At 34.8% G+C, this 17,739-nt stretch overlaps 2 protein-coding genes and 1 long non-coding RNA gene across 4 annotated transcripts; 1 reads left to right on the forward strand and 2 right to left on the reverse strand.

Annotated features, from left to right (window-relative positions):
- The first annotated feature begins 810 nt into the window (after positions 1 to 810).
- Positions 811 to 3,013, forward strand: LOC115982681. Its single transcript, XM_031105356.1, has one exon. It carries the CDS (start codon positions 936 to 938, stop codon positions 2,811 to 2,813), a length of 1,878 nt encoding a protein of 625 aa, XP_030961216.1. The 5' UTR covers positions 811 to 935; the 3' UTR covers positions 2,814 to 3,013.
- Positions 3,014 to 8,968: 5,955 nt separating this feature from the next.
- LOC115982620 (F-box protein At1g70590) lies at positions 8,969 to 13,255 on the reverse strand. 2 transcript variants are annotated; one of them, XM_031105266.1, is made up of 5 exons: positions 12,560 to 13,255; positions 11,234 to 11,367; positions 10,674 to 10,856; positions 9,565 to 9,747; positions 8,969 to 9,282 (listed from the first exon to the last, which is right to left on the reverse strand). In XM_031105266.1, exons 1-4 carry the CDS (start codon positions 13,074 to 13,076, stop codon positions 9,580 to 9,582), a joined length of 1,002 nt encoding a protein of 333 aa, XP_030961126.1. In that variant the 5' UTR covers positions 13,077 to 13,255; the 3' UTR covers positions 8,969 to 9,282; positions 9,565 to 9,579. The 2 variants fall into 2 exon arrangements, with proteins under 2 accessions (XP_030961126.1, XP_030961125.1); XM_031105265.1 differs by having other exon boundaries at positions 8,969 to 9,747.
- A 3,325-nt stretch (positions 13,256 to 16,580) lies between these two features.
- On the reverse strand, positions 16,581 to 17,607 carry LOC115979337. The gene is made up of 3 exons (XR_004089031.1): positions 17,492 to 17,607; positions 16,999 to 17,248; positions 16,581 to 16,917 (listed from the first exon to the last, which is right to left on the reverse strand). It is a non-coding gene; the product is annotated as an uncharacterized LOC115979337 (long non-coding RNA).
- Positions 17,608 to 17,739: the final 132 nt, after the last annotated feature.

Genomic DNA, 17,739 nt, shown 5'->3' on the forward strand with positions numbered 1-17,739 from the left:
AAGATGCGTAGTGGTAAATCGTCTCAATTGATTTATGAAAAGCAAAAATATAATTTTAGGAAAGCTTCTATATTTCAATTAACATTGCTTTAAAATGATGTGAAAAATAAGTGAGATTGGTGGATTTTAAAAATAATAATAAATGTCTGATTTTTTTTTTTTTTTTGTGATAATTTGTGACATATTAGTTTGGAAAAAAAAAAAAACTTGTAGTATTTCTAACATTACCCTTACTAAATTTGTATTAAGATTGTTTCTCCAAAAAAAAAAAAAATTAAGATTCTCTTAATTTCCCTTCTGGCAAAAGGTTCTTTATAATGTCATCTATTCAATATCTAAATGCGTGAATTGGATTTTTGTGACATAATTAATATTAGAAAAAAATTATTAGCACAATTTTGATATTTACTTAAATCATTAAAGATGTTATAAAAACTAATCTACCGGCTTTAAATAGAAAAATAAATAAATAAAAGTTGTTATCTTAAAAAATATAAAATATTTCACTTCATAATATTCTAAAAATTATCTTGAAAAAATTTATTTAAGTTGTACTCTCTCCTATATTCTTATGATAAAATTGGAGGTGATATCCTAAATTGCCAATTCTTACATCCACGCTCTATCCGTGCAAGTACCAAGCACTCTTCCACTTGCCTTCGTTTCTTCGTCAAGTCTCCCTGGTACCCTAACGTACAAACAACGGTTACAGTCACACTCACACTAAAGTAAATTGACCGATTGGACTCCGCCTAGTCCCCACGCGCTCATCGCATTTCACTACCATTTCCCAGAAACCCAAAAAAAAAAGAAAAAAAAAACATTCACAACCCAAACAGACAACTTTATTTATATTTAACTGAAACCGCTTCCTCTCTCTCCCTGCGTACACAAAGCAAAACTGCCGAGTCAGTCAAACGGCACTCTCCAAAAAAATGGCCACAGAGTTGGAAGAGAAGTTGATAGAAGAAGAACTCGGGTACCCGATTCGGCTCTCGGAGCAAGTTCGGGCCGCGGTGGACGAAGCCAATTGGTTCAAACTTGAGTGTTCTGAAGTGGGCAAGCAAGTGGACCGGGTCTCCCAGATGCTCCGAACCATGACCCGGTTCGCTTCCACGGCACAGTTTCTTTACGACCGTCCGATTCGGCGAGTGACCGCCGAGGTGTCGAAGAACTTAGAGCGTGCCCTAACCCTAGTCCGGAAGTGCAAGCGCCGGAGCGTTCTCCGGCGCGTCGTAACGATCGTGAGCGCCGCCGACTTTCGCAAAGTTCAGAGCTTTCTAGAGTCTTCCGTCGGCGACATGCGGTGGCTTCTCAGTATCTTCGACACCGAAAACGGCGGCTCCGGCGGCGGCGGCGGTATCAACCTCTCGCTCCCTCCGATCGCCAGCAACGATCCGATTCTCTCTTGGGTTTGGTCTTTCGTCGCCACGCTCCAAATGTCCCAGCTGCCCGAGAAAATCGAAGCCGCGAACGAACTCGCTTCGTTCGCGCGAGACAACGATCGGAACAAGAAGATCATCGTCGAAGAAGGCGGAGTTCCGCCATTGCTGAAGCTTCTCAAAGACGGCGCGTCTCTCGAGGCGCAAATTGCGGCCACGACGGCCATTTACAACCTGGCGAATGACCAAGAGCGAGTGCGAGCGATTGTGAACGAGCTCGGAGTTCAGATTATAGTGCAAGTGCTCTCGGACTCGCCGATGGTGGTTCAAACTCAGGCCGCGAGACTGGTGGCTCGAATGGCGGAGTATGACCCGGTTGCTCAAGAGGATTTCGCGAGAGAGCACGTGATTAGGCCGCTCGTGACGCTGTTATCGTTCGAGACCTTTGTGGATGATCATAAGGACCAATTGAGTAAGCAAAGCTTTCATTCAATTGTTCAAATTAATAAGCAAATGGAGAAGAAAACATTGACTAGACCGAATAGTAGCAGACCTTATTCGAATTCGAATTCTAATTCAAATTCAAATTACTATCATTATTATTATCATAATAACGAGGGGAGTAGTCGGGCCGGGCAGCATAGGAGAGAGAGGGAGAATGAGAAGCCGGAAGTGAAGCTTAGTTTGAAAATTAGTTGTGCCGAGGCATTGTGGATGCTGGCGAAAGGGAGTGTGTTGAATAGTAGGAGGATAACGGAGACAAAAGGGTTGCTTTGTTTGGCGAAATTGGTTGAGAAAGAAGAGGGTGAGTTGCAATACAATTGCTTGATGACTATAATGGAGATAACGGCTGCAGCTGAGTATAATGCTGACCTTAGGCGTTCCTCGTTTAGGATTAATTCACCGGCTGCCAAGGCAGTTGTGGAACAGCTGTTGAGGGTGATTAGAGAGTTGGACAACCCGGTATTGCAAGTTCCTGCCATAAAGTCGATTGGTTCATTGGCTAGGACTTTTCCGGCTAGAGAGACCTGGGTTATTAATCCGCTGGTGACTCAACTTAGTCATAGAAACCCAGACATGGCTGCCGAAGCTGCCATTTCACTGGGGAAGTTTGCTTGTCCGGATAATTTTCTCTGCGTGGAGCATTCCAAGACAATAATTGAGTATAATGGTGTGCCGCAGTTGATGAGAATGCTAAGGGCCAATGAACGGGCACAGTTGCACGGTTTGATTCTCCTTTGCTACCTTGCAATACATGCTGGTAACAGTGAGGCTTTGGAACAAGCTAGGGTTTTGACTGCCCTCGAGGGGGCAGACCGTACTGTAGTTGCACAGCATCCTGAGTTGAGAGAATTGGTTTCCAAGGCAATAGACCATCTGAATCTGTATCAAGTTGGTGTTCAATCTCAAATGCATTCATTTGTTCCTTGAATACAAAACTTTAGAGTAGTGAACCCAATGTTTTTGTAGGGGCATTACTATGCTGTTCAGTACTCTTGAATGGGGTTAATGCTTTTTGATTAGATGAAAACAGGGGTTATAGAAACATATACAGTTGCTTAATAAGGAAATACAATAGTTTATCAAATTAGATTGTCTTGTGGAAATGAAATTATGCACAGTTTAAAGCAGATTGGTTTTGTAGATCTGTTGTTTTTAGGAACTGGTTAAAATTCATGCCCCCCCCCCCCCTTCTCTCTCTCTCTCTCTCCCCATTCTCCCATCGCATTTAAATGCTTTCCCTTGAAAATTTTCGTTATATCAGTTAAAGATACGGCATAGCCAAAACAGTAATGCATTTGATTAATACCTATAATGCACTGGTGCAGGTAATGATACTGTTTTGACTCTTTTCACCTGCTACTTTCTTGGTCAGTGCTGACTTCCCTGAAATTATGTCCCCTTAAACTATGCTATGTTTTTCCTGATGCATTTGAATTATGGTTTTCTTAAGTAAAATGAGACAGAATTTTCAAGCAACCATCCCCGGTTGGTGCATCTTCACATTTTGAAGCGGACTGATCTTACTGTTCTTCCTATCTTGCATGCTTTCTTTGTCGTGTGATTGCTCTATGTTTTTTGGGTTTTTCTCTCTTTTTATGACCTGCAGAGACTCGTTCTCTTGATTAGCATTAATTGGCTTTTGAGGACAGAGCATTTTGATCAGTAAGGAGTCTATGAATTAAAATATGTTCAGTGTCTTGGATTATCAGAGGTATGATTCCAGAAGTGCTAAAGTTCTATTTGTTAGAGATATTTTGGCTACAGATTTGTGATTAACATATATGTCAGTATTCTAAATTTAGTTGTGTAAATGCTTCATGCATGTAAACTAAAATTTAGACTTTCAAGACAACAAATATGATTATGATATGTTAGATTAAAAATAGAAATTACGGTCATATATTCTTGATAAATGCAGTGCTTTGAGGAATATATTCTTATCATGCATCACTGACACACATTGAGGATGAAACTCCAGTAGTATGCTGTATGCGATGATATTTAATTTAGAAAGAAAGATTGAAAGAAAATAGGTCTTTCTTTAGAAGGGGAGTCACAACTTTGGCAACTGCAGCAATGAGGTGGAGAAAGACTGACAAGCTTACAAATCACACATCCATTTGGGGGAAATATTTTAAATCCCTTATAGCCCAACAAGAAACAAAGAGTTCCAACTGTCAAGTTCATTTAGATTGTGTTACAGCTAGAGGGATTATTTAAAGAAGGATCTTGAGAGGGGGAAAAATTAGTCCTATGACTGTACCAGTAAATACAGGGCATTCCTTCTGACAATTCACAATACAGTACATATGATACACTAGTAGTATTATTAAAAATCCCATCCTTGAGAGGATCTACTTCACCGAATTTCATCATAGCTAAGTTTTCATATTTTTATGGCTAACCATCACTTTGTTTAGTTTTACATAGCAAACTTTAACATCTTTGCTTCGATTGATTCTACAAACGTTGCTAGTTATGGGGGAAAAGCAATCACATGGATCAAAGTCTGTGGGAGGTTTTTAGTTCTTAACTTGTTCACATTTCTTCACCATGCCTTCCTATTTGCAAAATTATTTAATTCAATTCATTCCAAATGTCTCAAATAAGAGCTATACCAACTCTGTTCTAGAGCATGGTAAGGCAAGGCCAGGATAATTTTAGACTAAAAGCACACTCTTGCTTCTTCTTTTTTATAAGAAAAGCACTGTCTCTTGGATTCATGCTTTTTGTTCTCGTCTATTTTGGTTTAGTTTGATAGACTGCACCTTTGATTTTCACAATATATGTCTGTACTTGGTGAACTTGATCATTTCGGTTTGATTTTGTGTTGTTTCAGACTTATGTGAGATGTTACATTCTGGTACTTGCTTTTTTGTACGAGTTCGATGCCTGTTTTCAATTGTGTTTGTATGTGTTTAATTGTATAAAGTGGTTGGAAGCCTACCATACTACTAATACCTAGAATCATAGTTTGGTGTTTCTAGACATCTTTTATTGAGTTGATGACCATCCAATAAACTTAAATTATTATGGAGAACAGCTATATTTTGAAAGGTATTGGCAGACTATTGGATGGTTCTTAACCTCCTTGTCTGTTCTAGCTTCAATTATTAAATTGAGTTCCCTTGTTGAAGTTTGACATCGACTACATACAATTAAGTCTTAATCAAGAATAGTTCTTGAAGATGCGAAATGCTACTTTTTAAATCGTGTCTTCAATGCTCTTACGCTATCAAAGATACGTGGAAAGCCCATAACTGTCATTTAATTTTTTATTTTTAGTGATAGTGATGTTTTAATACCAAATCCAACGAGGATTTTAAACCTTGAATATCTCGAATTTGAAATAACATCTAATCTCAAAGAATTTCATAAATCCTTAGCTGCACTCCAAAATGATGACTCCAACCTAAGTATGGGTGATAAAAAGCAAATGACCATATTTAGCAAGGATTAACTCCAGACCAATATGGGTACAGGTGATGAAAGACACTTGCATGTCCCATGCACTATGCAAAATCCTATCCAATGGGTACTTTGATTGAGACCTTACCAGAATAGTCTTAGAAATACAGGATAGGGAGTGTTGAAGTTCAATAACCTCGATCTCATTTTTTTTTCCCCCAAATCGATTCGAATCTTTATAAGAAACCTTACAAAGAAGAGAAGTGCCACCCTAGAAAAAATAATGTCGATTTTATTATCGAAAACCTTATATACTTTGAAGAACTCACGTCTGTTCATCCTTATGGTTAATTTCCTGAATTCTCTTCACCCGGTGTTTGCCCAACAAATACTTGAGGGACAAGGAAAATTTCAATCCTGATGTGCAAACTAACTTCCTCAAGTTATTTTTCTAAAGTTCACCCAGAGTTGTATCCCTCAGGTTTGAGCCTCACTCAAAAGTAGATTTCAACCTCCCTTTGAGTTATGGACCTAGGTGTAATGTTGAGGAAATACCCGAAACAAATGTAAAGTGAATGACTTCAAGAGATCAAAAAAGGAAAAAAAAAAAAGGCATATTGATGATGATGAAGTAGGAAATGCAAGTGAAAGAGAAAGTGAAAGGAGACCTGGAATGGGAAAAGAGAAAAAGGAAATATCATTGAAATATATCTTGCTGTTTCTTCTTAAAGTAAGTCTAAAAGAGAAAATAATAATAATAACAACATTTTTCACCACCACTGAGGTGGTAGGTTGTGATTGGTGTACAATAAAAATAATGTTAATAATAGTACAAATCAAATGAAAGTGATATTACACCAATCACAATAATTAATCTCAACAAATTGTGAAAAAGGTTGTGAAATTGGTTGTACCTATAGCATTGTTGTTTTCCTATTCTATTCCTGAGACTCCCTTCAATAAAGTGAGTCACAACAAAAATTCATTATAATTTCACTACACCTCTTTAATTTGCCAACCAACTCACACCTAGCTCACCATTATCTGCAATTTAGATTTTTTCTAACTCAGTAGACAAATTGGATGTTGTCATGATGAAATTGTTGAGAATTTTTTTTCATAATCCTAATAAGCTTTGGCCATTGAATAATACCAATTCTTGTCCCATATAAAAGAGAGAAGATGTGAAGAAACCAAAGGGCTCATAAATCCTCCCAAGTCCTAAGAAAAATAGTACTGTTATATTCAGTGATTTCTGCCTCCGACACATCTATTCTTGAGCAAGTTTTTCTTGCTATGTTTGATGGGCTCTTTCTTGCGTACTCCAAGCAACGCTCTCTTATTCATTTCTTGGTTTTAGTTTTGCTTTGGTTCTAGCAAAACAATTACAAAGTAAGAAAATGGTTTCGGAAACACACTTCTGTTTTAGAGAGAGAGTTTTGGCGGTTGGAAACGTAAAGAATATGTGTTCCTTGACAATAGTTCCTTTGAATCGTTTTGAACCACTTCAGCGGCCCAAAGAAAGATAATCCAATATTAGGCCCAGACAGAAAGATAATCTTTTTCTTTTTTTTTCTTTTTTTTTTTTCCTTTTTTTTTGGTAAGAATAAAAATTAAAAAAAAAGGTTGAAGGATAGAAGACAAAATCTTCTACAATATTGTATGGGCATCCACACTGTCCACACGCGGGCTAGATACAAGGGTGTTTTAAACTTTGGGTTTAAGCCACTCATTTTTCACTATACTTTATAGAACTTTTTTATGGTACACAATTTTCTACAATTCTTGCCCATGCAGGAAAATTCTAACATTTTTTTTTTAATGATAGGAAAGAATTTCAAATTTATGTAGTTCATTATATGATAATTGCTTTTTATCATCAAGCTAAGATATTAATTGGTTTTTAGTGTATGCTGAGTTTGAACCCTAATTCTCTTATTCAATTTCAAGAGATTTTACCAATTGAACTAATTGGAATCCACTAGGACAATGCTAACCTAAGAAGCAACAAATTCGACAAAAATGTGTCACATGCCTGTGTTAATCACAAGTGTGAATGTATGTCTGTTAGAGGAGTTTTCGACCAAAAATAATAATAACTAAGACACGTCATAGACACATCAAAGTCATAGACATAGACATAAGACTCATAACACAATTTGGACATGACTGATCCTCTTTTTTATTTATGGAAAATCATTTATTTGTTTTTAAATTTTAAATGAGATTTTTGATAATTTAATTGTTACAATATAACTAGATGAGGAGAAACTTGAAACTTTGATTTCCTCGTAATAGAGACTAATTGGTCACTGGGTTACAAGATTCTTTGACATAATGCCAAAAATAATAACTTCCACAATTCCTAAACTTTCTAGCATAAGGATGACCAACCTCCTTTCGATCCTTTACATCCACACGTGATTTCCACCTTGAATAAGATCTTGAATTTCATAATTTGATATGCATTATTGGTACCACTTATTTGATTTCTATTTCCTAACTTATTTCAATATGATTTCCACTTCTATCACTTCAGTCAAAAAAAAAAAAAAATATATATATATATATATATATATATATACACGATTTCCACTAAGGATTTCCTAATTTTTAATCCCATCCAAGATCATTTCGAATACGGAAAAACAAGCAGATTAATGTAATCATTATTTTTTTCTTAAAAAAATGTAATCCTTATTTGTTGTTCTTAATCAGATGAATCTAAACCTTGGATGTACATCATCCGATATTATATGATGCCCCGCAATTTACTTCATATCTTAACAACTTTTAAACACTTCTCTCAGAATTAATTAATAAGTTAAAATCTAAAATCTTTCACCCTGATGATACCAATACAAAACCAGAGTTGTGATGAGATGAGATGTGGACCATTAAATCCAGCACTTAAATCATATACTTGAAGCCTTGAATATAATGAAGGACTTCTATGCACGAACTTGGAATTCCAATCCCAACCCTTTTTTTTTTTTTTTTTAACTTACTAGCCAAGAAGAAAATAAGAGTTTGTTTGGTTGTGTTGTTTAAACAACACAACAAATATTTCCATAACATTTTTTCACCCACACGTATTTTCACAACACTTAAACATTATTAAAGCAACATTACCAAACGGGCCCTAAAGTTTTCATGCCAACATTTTTTTTTTCTTTTCAATTCATAAAATAAAAAATAAAAAATAAAAAAAGTCAAGTGCTATTGACCATTTGGTTCAAAATTTTCCCAATAAAAATGGCATGACTAATGGCGAATGGAGGCTCATAAAAATGCTACCAAATTCTACAATAGTTTTGTGTGAATGCAACTGGTGCAGCAGGTGACTACATTTCCTATGGAAGATGAATTCGAATATGAAGGTTGTGCAATATATAATATTATAGTTGAATTGATAATGAATTATCCAAGTAACGGGGACAATAGATCGAGTGATTTTACCTTCCAATTCCATATAATACAACAATAATTATTTTTAAGAATTTCATATATTATATACAACAGTAAAATCTCAACTGAATCATCCACGTAACGGAGACAATATATCCAGTAATTTCTCCTTCCAATTCCATATAATACAACAATACTTATATAATAAGAAAAAAAATCCACATATTATATACAACAATAAAATCTTATCAAAATAACAGTTGACAGGCATCAAGTAAATCATTTATTATCCAATGAATCTCCAACATGTCCAGATCATAAGAAAGATATCAGAAGCTCAATCACTAAGTTCAATTGTCTATGGGACATTAACACCCTGGGAGTGGAAGTAGTAAGTGAATTTACTTTCATGGATAAGGATACCTTCAGGGCTATTCACTGGTCATTTGCTCAATCCAATTATACTGCAAGCAATTTGTAATTAAGGTTGCAGGTCCTGGATCCATCAGATTACATGAACAGCACACCTGGGCTTTGTTTAGAAGATACAGGACAGCTGGCAGATTCCTCAACGAGGCAACTGAGAACTCATACAAGGTAATTGGTCAAGAAATTTCAAACTGCCCAATCCCAAATTCAACACAACTAAATGTGCAATTAGAATCATTAGTTTGGGCTAAAAAAACTACTTTGCCTAGGATAAGGCTAAAATATGCCAAGTGTAGAAAAGGATAGGGACATAAGTTCTTCATCTATAGATTCTATACTCTAAACTACGAAGTTCCATCACTCATCAGGAAGAATATAACTAAAGGAAAGGCTGCCAAAAGGAGAGGACAGGGATATGTACAGGTTTACAAACCATTTATAATATAGCTCAGCGAGATGAAGGCAAAGCTTTCCAATTGTCAGCAAGAAGCATGACTCGATCACGGGAAGTTGCTGAGAGTTGTTGGAGGATTACATTCTTCACACGAGCTGCGGCTCTTTCTCCAGCACGGGTGGCAAGTTCCAGGTACACCACAGCTTTCATCATGTCCCCTTCCTGCCCAAGTGTAATCATCAGAACCACCAACAAATTATTCAATTAATATAAAGTTTCCATTTATTTCAATCAACAGGAAAAACTACATAATTGGCTAGAGGAGACATTCAAGAGTGCTAATGAACTGCGGCAAGCAAAGGCATTCGGAACAAGTAGAACCTCACTACAATGTAAATCTTTAAACACCATATTTGAAACCCCTCCCCTCCCACCCCCAAAAAAAACAAAAAAAAAGCCCCACAAGAAGAAGGCAAATAGCTGTCTTTTCTAATCATAACCTTAACTTTTTATAATGGGAAGACAGCGAATGTGGTGAAAGAAATGTTGTAAGTTTTATAGCTAAGCATTAAGCTTGATTACATTAGACTCACTTAATCTTAAATTTAGAAAGTTATTATACCACCAGGAAGAGGGAAACGTAGAAAGACAAGAATGTGTTGAACAAAAATCACAACTTATATACATCTAAGCTTCATGCCTAACCATATTATGATCTCATAATATTGTCTGATCTCATCTTCTTTTGATCTTTCAGCATTTCATTCTTATTACAAGATTCAATGTCAAGACTTACCTAGAAAAGATTCAATGACATCAGTCTTAGCAAAAAGAATCCTACTCACTTTTTTCCTTCACAACATCATTCAACTTATCAAAAAAAGAATCCTACTCACTTTACTTTTTTATTTTTTTTTATTAGTAAGCAAGCAACACATGCGCCTGTGGGTTTTGAACCCACAACTTAATACTCCATCCACTCTTGGGGAGGAAGTACCATTTGAACCAAAGCTCATCAGCTACTCACTTAACACAAAAATATAGTTATTCCTATAAAAATATAAAAATAATAACTTTGGGTCAATTATCTACTTTGTGCACATATTTTGCTTCAAGTACAATAAGAATAGTGTAGACATGTTACATACAGAAAAGAGAGCAAGTCCATGCTCAAATTGTGCTTTAGTGTGACCACGATCAGCTGCCCGCTTCATCCACTTTCTTGCTAGTTGATGACTACGCACCAAACCTTCACCAGATGAGTAGCATAGCGAGACATTGTACATAGCACGCACATACCCACCTTCTGCAGCTTTTAGATACCATCTAGCCTGTTTCAGGAGAAACCTATCACAAGCAAAACCTTGAATATGATGCACCAAAAAAGGAACAGAAAGTGCCTAATAATCTCAGATATTCTCATAGAAAACAGCTGAATTTAAGAGAGAAAATTGGTAATGCAACCATGGCAGGTCATTTGTTGCTAAAATTGCATTAGAGTCAACATAAAGACGACAAGAAATTGTTGATATACAAAATCTAGGAATATCCGAGATATACAAAATACATAGCATCCTTAGTGTACTATTAAAAGTCAATAATCCAGTATTGGAAAATGTGGAAAGTTAAATCAATATCAGAGCATTTCTTCCCCAAAAAAGTTCACTCATAGATTAAGAATAAAATGAGTAAGTGAAGAATAACATACAGCATCTTTTATATTGCAATTAACCCCTCGACCTTGATGCAGACAAAGTGCAAGTTGGTATTGAGAACGGACATGGCCAGCAATGGAAGCTCGATATAACCATGTTACAGCTTCCTTCAGATTTGGAGGTTCAGCTACAAGCATTATTACAATTTCCATAAGCACAAGATTGTGTAAATAATGAAAAAAATATAATCAAAGTCCAGCAATTCAGAACTCTGCACTTAAACATGTCAAGGATCCATTTGGCTTTGCGTTTTTTAGATAATGTGTTTTTCAAATGAGGGGGAAAACGCATTTCCAAATCACAGCTCAGGGAGAAAATTTTGTTTTCCTAGTGTAGTTTTTCACATCAAGAACACTTCTCAAAGATTTTATCAATAATTGCATTTATATAAAATTAAAAATTAAAAATAGCAACTTTTGAAGTTTAGCTACAAAATTGGAAAAAAAAAAAAAAAAAAAAAAAAAAAAAAAGACAAAATTTAACTACAAAATTGGTTGTAGCCTCAAACTACAACTTTACTCAATATCTTTTTATTGGAGATGATTTTTTAGAAATTCACCATCGGATTACATCTTCTTCTTATATCCTTCATGCTTGTAAAATTTCAAAAAAATTAAAAATCAATAGCTATGTCATCAATAAATTTTTTAAATTGCAAATTTTTGTAATTTAAAATTATGTATAAAATATAAGCTTATACACCATATAGTAAATAATATTCAATTGACACAAAATTTGACATATATATTAAGAGTATAAAGAACATACAATTCAACGGTTAGATTTTCAAAATATGTAGTAATATTTATTTTATTGAGTGAGTTTGTAGCCTAAGGTTACAACCAATTTTGTAACTAAACTCTATATATATATATATATATATAAATATATATATATATATATTTTTTTTCAAAACGCAAGTTTTCAAATACCTAATGGAAAAAAGATTAGCTCCAAATCTACTATTTGGTAATTGAAGTGCGTAGTGACTGTAGTCTTATAATTAGAAAAGATAGCTCAAAACATACTCGGAGCCAAAACTTTGTCCATAGCTAACTGCTAAGCATTAATAACGATGCTCTCATCATACTTTGTATGTTTCTGTTTTTAGCTTTGCCGACTCGTGAATCCCAATGCTACTAGATTTTCTATTTATATCCAAAACACACTCATTATTATACACACAACATCCCTAATTTCAAGCACAACGTCCACATTTTTCTCTATTGATATCCACATTTGAAAACAATATTCCTAACGAAGAGACACAAAGAACCTATAATCTTAACGATTCGTAAAGTTGAATTGAGCAAAAGTACCTTGCAAAAAAGAAATGGCCAAATTGCACTGTCCAGCAGGGTCACCAAGCCCCGCAGCTTTGTGATACAAAGCAACAGCCTTGTCCTTGTGACCTAATTCCCAGTAAATCAAACCAGCATCCACCATAGCCAGAGCAGAACCACGAGCCGCGCCTTTCAAGAACGAGTCCAGAGCCTTGTCCAAGTTAGGGCGGACTCCACCGTGACCGTGCTTGAACCGCTTCCCCCAATGCAACAACAGCATCGCCTCTCTCAAGGGCTTAAGCGCCTCGCTCCACGACTTGCACACCAGCGACGCGGCTCGAAGGTTTTGGAGGCTAAACGACGCCGCGATTTTCGTCAACACGTCGTACGGGAGCGCCGAGAAATCGTGGCCGTCGGATGGTCTTGTGTTGTAGAATGGGATCTGATGGGTCGAAGTTCGGGTGGGGAATTTCGGACCCTTGATTTTTGATAGTGGAAGGGAGAGGAAGCGAGAACCGTCGGATCGAGCTGGCCAAGTTTTCTGCTTCATCATCTTTGGACTCTCTCACACTCTCTCTGTGTTTTTGATTTTGCGTGTACCTAACTAATGAACAATGGAGCGACGGTGGAAATGGATACTCTTATAGAGTTTTAAGCAATCTCAGCCGCTCGTTTGTTTTATTCATCGCTTCGATTTCGCTACTTCAGAGGAGGTCGATTCGTAACGTTCTGTTGCTGCCAACTTAAACTTTAGCGTATGTATGGTATCTGTTTTTACCTTATTTTCTGTTTCAAAAAATAATTTTTTATTTTTAAAATTAATTATTTTTTCTATTTTTTGAATTAAAAACCTTGTTTAAAAACTAAAAATAGACAGAAAATAAAAACTGTTTTTAAAATTTAATTTGGTAAGGAAAGTAAAAACATGCAAAAAGTTATTTTCAATTTCTAATTTTCAAAGGTCAATGAAAATATGTATTTAATTTAATGAATCTGTCATATTTAATGAGTTAGCATTAGAGTTCAAATCTTAGTAACAACATATTTTAGTATTTTCTATTTTTTTTCTTCAAAAAACTATCTTTTTAATTTCAACTAACCAAATATGTTTTTTATTTCAAAAATATAAGAAAATCATTTTTCTTTATATTCCCAAAAACAAGTTTTTGAAAATAAAAAACAAAAACTGCTACCAAACCTAATCTTAGGGGCCGGAGATTTTGCAAAATAATTTTTTTTTGATAATTTTTTTGACACTATTACAAAATTATTTATTAGTAAAATAACTTTTCTACCTTTCAAAAAAAAAATTATTAAAAATCTTTAAAAAAAAAAAAAAAAAAAACCTTAATGTGGAGTCTTGGGCACGCAACTTTAGCCTTGAATTCCAGAGTTTTCTTTTCTTTTCTTTTTTTTCTTGAGGTGAATACGCTAATATAATAATAAATCATTATGGTGCTAAGTTGACGTTTAATCTATGTTAAAATTACGGTGATACTGACATATTATCTTCATTAAAATTGTGTTTTAAGAAACCATTTTATTTGTTCAATTCACGAAAACTAAAGGGGTAGGTTCAATGAACTTGAAAGACGTCAAGAGATCTTAAATTTCATCTGCCATATTATTAGTCTATAGAGTTTATGAGTTGTTGCAATAATTTAGCTAAAAGTTAGAACATTATTTTATTATATAGTGATTTCTACCTCATACAATCATCCACGCTTGAGCAACTTCCTTTTTACTATTTGATGCTTGACAAGTGAAGTGACCTCAAATTATTCGGGATTCTCATGAATCAAAATTTGTTGTTACATATATCCATGGAAACTATAATCCGGACTAAAAGCTTTAAAATTAAACGATTCAAGCCCATAATTAGCTTGACTATTCCAAATTTCTAGTAGATAATAGAGACACATTTTCTTGATTAAGGATGAACTTTGCCAATTGTTGGTTCACTTTGTTGCCTTTAGCTCATTGCCTCCCATTTTTTCAAGGTAGAGAAACGATAATTCCTACTTGTTAGCTTTTAAATGTTAAACCAACCTTCTACCATTTGGTAAATATATATTAAACCCTTTTTTTTCTTTTTCTTTTTTCCTTTTTTTATGGACTTTATACCCTTTTTTTTCTTTCTTTTTTTCTTTTATTTCATGAAACCCTAAAATGGCACCTTGTAACTTAACTAGTTAGTACATTTTGGTGTTTTTAACTGAATCCAAGGTCAAACTTATACTAACACTAGCTAATTTTTTCCATTTTAAAAAAATAATATGATAAAAAATAATTTAATGTCAAAACAATCAAATAACTCAAGGAGCTCATGTAAAGCATTTTATTAAAAATTTAAGATTGAAGATGCATGTTCTTACTTATAAGGTAGTCCGTGTTCATCATCATATCATTACTAGGGTTTCCTTGCTATTATATTTTGGTTACCAAGACCGCAACATGACTTTAGGAGTTAGAGGTGGCCAAAATGGCCAAATACCATTGTTGAACAAATTTTTAGCAATGTACCATTGTTTGCGAAATAATTAGCAATCTATCAATTTTTTAGAACTCGAGTTTGGCATATAATTCGAGTTTCAGGAATTTGAGTTCCATGAAAATAGCCACCGTGTCACCCACTAAGCTAAATTTTTTTAATTAAAAAAGGCTACGTGGAACTTGAGTATTGGTACTTGTAAACAAAACTCCACCTCTCTAAGCTCGAGTTATTTACAAATTTGAACTATACTAGTAGCACGCTGCCTTGCTTCTTGAAACAAGTTTCTCACCTTGGACGGTCCAACATCAACAAACATCTCCAAGAGATCTGAACCAGAAATAAAGAGAAAAGGCACACCAGATTTGAAGAGTCTTTCCTGTACCTAGGGGGCCTACCAAGAGAGCACCTTTTGGAATTTTGCTCCCAACATGATGCGACTTTATGGCCTGTTTGGAAGTTTAGAGAGGGAGAAGAGTAGAGGGAAGTAGTGGAGAGGAGAGTAGAGAGGAATGGTTATCCTCCAACTTGTTTGGATGTTTTTAAAATTAGTAAGGGGGAAGGGAGTAATTAGTCATTCCTCTTATTTAGATGTTTTAAAAATTAGTATGGGAATGAGAAGGAATGATTTAAATAGACAAATTTAAATGGACTAGCAACATCGGTCTATGATTAATTTGTTAGATTAAATAATTATGACTATAGCATGCAATATTTTTTTTGATAATTTTTTTTTCCTGATGTGAATTAAATAATTAACATTGTTCTATGATTAAATATTTTTTCTAATTTTTTATTATACTAAAAAAAAACCATCCTTAATTGATAATAATTAAAATAAGAAAAAAAAAAATGTAATATACAAATACTTTCTACTAGGCAACCGCAATGCCCATTGAACCACAGAGATCTGCCGCACCAAAGACCTCTCAGATTCTTTTTTATATGGCAGAATAGAACGACGAAGTAATGGCCAGCCCGGTTTTGATTCTGGTAATTCTTTTATCAACACAGAAATTGAACTAGACGCTGCTTCAACAGATTGGCCAGTTGATAAAATTTATGATCCCGTGGTAGTCTGCTCATAAACCCATATGGATATCATGTAGATAAATGATCCTTCCATACTAATTCCATTTACCAGAAGATTGATGAATTTCTTCTTAGTTAATTGTCAAACTAGTTTCAATAAATAATCGGACAACAAACTCATAAAAATAAATAAATAAATAAAACAAAAAACAAAAAAAAAAACCAAAAACAAAAACAAAAACAAAAATAAATTGGACAACAAGCATTCTCTACTTCCAAGTTCTAAATTCTCCTTTTAAGAAGAAAAATAAAAAGATTGGACATGGATATAAGTAAAAATGCATTTCCACAAATAAATTTCATGGTGCAGGCCTAACTGGCCTTTTCTTAAAAGTTAAAACTACCTACAAAGCCATGTAATGAGACAAACAAAGGGTTTATTAGCATGAAATTGCGATCAGTCATTGTTCCATCATTCCCTGCCCAATACATTGTTCTTTCCGGTTTGCATAAATGACATAACCCAAAGATTGGACACAATAAATTTCATGGTGCAGGCCTAACTGACCTTTTCTTAAAAACTACCAACAAAGCCATGTAAAGAGACAAACAAAGGGTTTATTAGCATGAAATCGCAATCAATCATCATTCCATCACTCCCTGCTCAATACATCGATCGTTCCAGTTTGCATAAACGACATAACCCAAAGGTTGTACACAAGATGCATATTCACCTCAAATTCTTAAGTACCATTCTCAAATCTCTCCTTTAAACTCACACTAGCATTGCCTTCGTTCGGTACTTTTGTGTTCTTCTTCAGTGTCTCTTGAATCATTCTAAGCAACCCGTTTCGATGATGATCTTCAGTTCCTGTATTAAGTAATAAAATAAGAAACTTGTATTATAATTCATTCCAGAAAACAACAAATCAATTATAAAAAAATCCAAAACCTTTGGATTAGCTTGCACTTGTTGGAGAGCCTTCTCTCTTGAACACAACTTTCCCATTATTAACCGCAAGAACCCAACAATCCTTGGACAATTTTTTAGCACAGTACTTAGCCAGCGAGGTCGATGGCCGCAATTTAATGTGGTTATGACCAGTTCCAACAATAACAGTAGCAGCAGAATATGATTGTGCTTCCCGAACTAAAATTTTCTTATTTGATGTACCTCTGCAAATCTTAAGCTTGAGATCCACCTGCAGCATTTCAACCAAATCCTCTACTTTTCAAAATTTTGTTAGCTAAAACAAAAACGCTAGAAGTACAAATTTTGATTCTTGATACAAATAACAAAATTAAATACACATGCAACTCAAGTTTTACTTTGTTTAACTTAGTTTTCTTCTTTCTAAGCAACCAAAAGCAAAGCAATTATATACTAGCAAAATTCCATGAATAAATAGCACAGAACCCAGAAATAATTTTGAAGGAAACCGAACCTGTTTGAGGTTGCAGAAACCTTCATAGACGTCAAAAACAGAGTCAAATGCTTTGACAAGCGAAAGCAGAGATGACTTCCCATCTTGATCCACAATTTCTACACATATTTATCCATTTCACAACAAAAACAACAAACTCCATCAAAACCCAGAAATTCAAATATGTTAAAAAAAGTGAAGCACAGGCACTTTCGTATACCAGTTCCCAACAACTCATTTATCCAACTTGCACTATATAGCTTAAGTCC

Source organism: Quercus lobata, chromosome 3 (assembly GCF_001633185.2).
Source record: "Quercus lobata isolate SW786 chromosome 3, ValleyOak3.0 Primary Assembly, whole genome shotgun sequence".
Classification (NCBI taxonomy): domain Eukaryota; kingdom Viridiplantae; phylum Streptophyta; class Magnoliopsida; order Fagales; family Fagaceae; genus Quercus; species Quercus lobata.

Excerpts from the sequence above, each read along its gene's own strand:
- LOC115982681 (XM_031105356.1), top strand. The coding sequence starts at position 936 with ATGGCCACAGAGTTGGAAGAGAAGTTGATAGAAGAAGAACTCGGGTAC.
- LOC115982620 (XM_031105266.1), bottom strand. The coding sequence starts at position 13,076 with ATGATGAAGCAGAAAACTTGGCCAGCTCGATCCGACGGTTCTCGCTTC. Across the intron at positions 10,857-11,233 it reads ATTGCAATATAAAAGATGCT|GCTAGATGGTATCTAAAAGC; the intron begins GTATGTTATTCT and ends CTCCTGAAACAG. Across the intron at positions 9,748-10,673 it reads ATGGACTTGCTCTCTTTTCT|GAAGGGGACATGATGAAAGC; the intron begins GTATGTAACATG and ends ACACTTGGGCAG.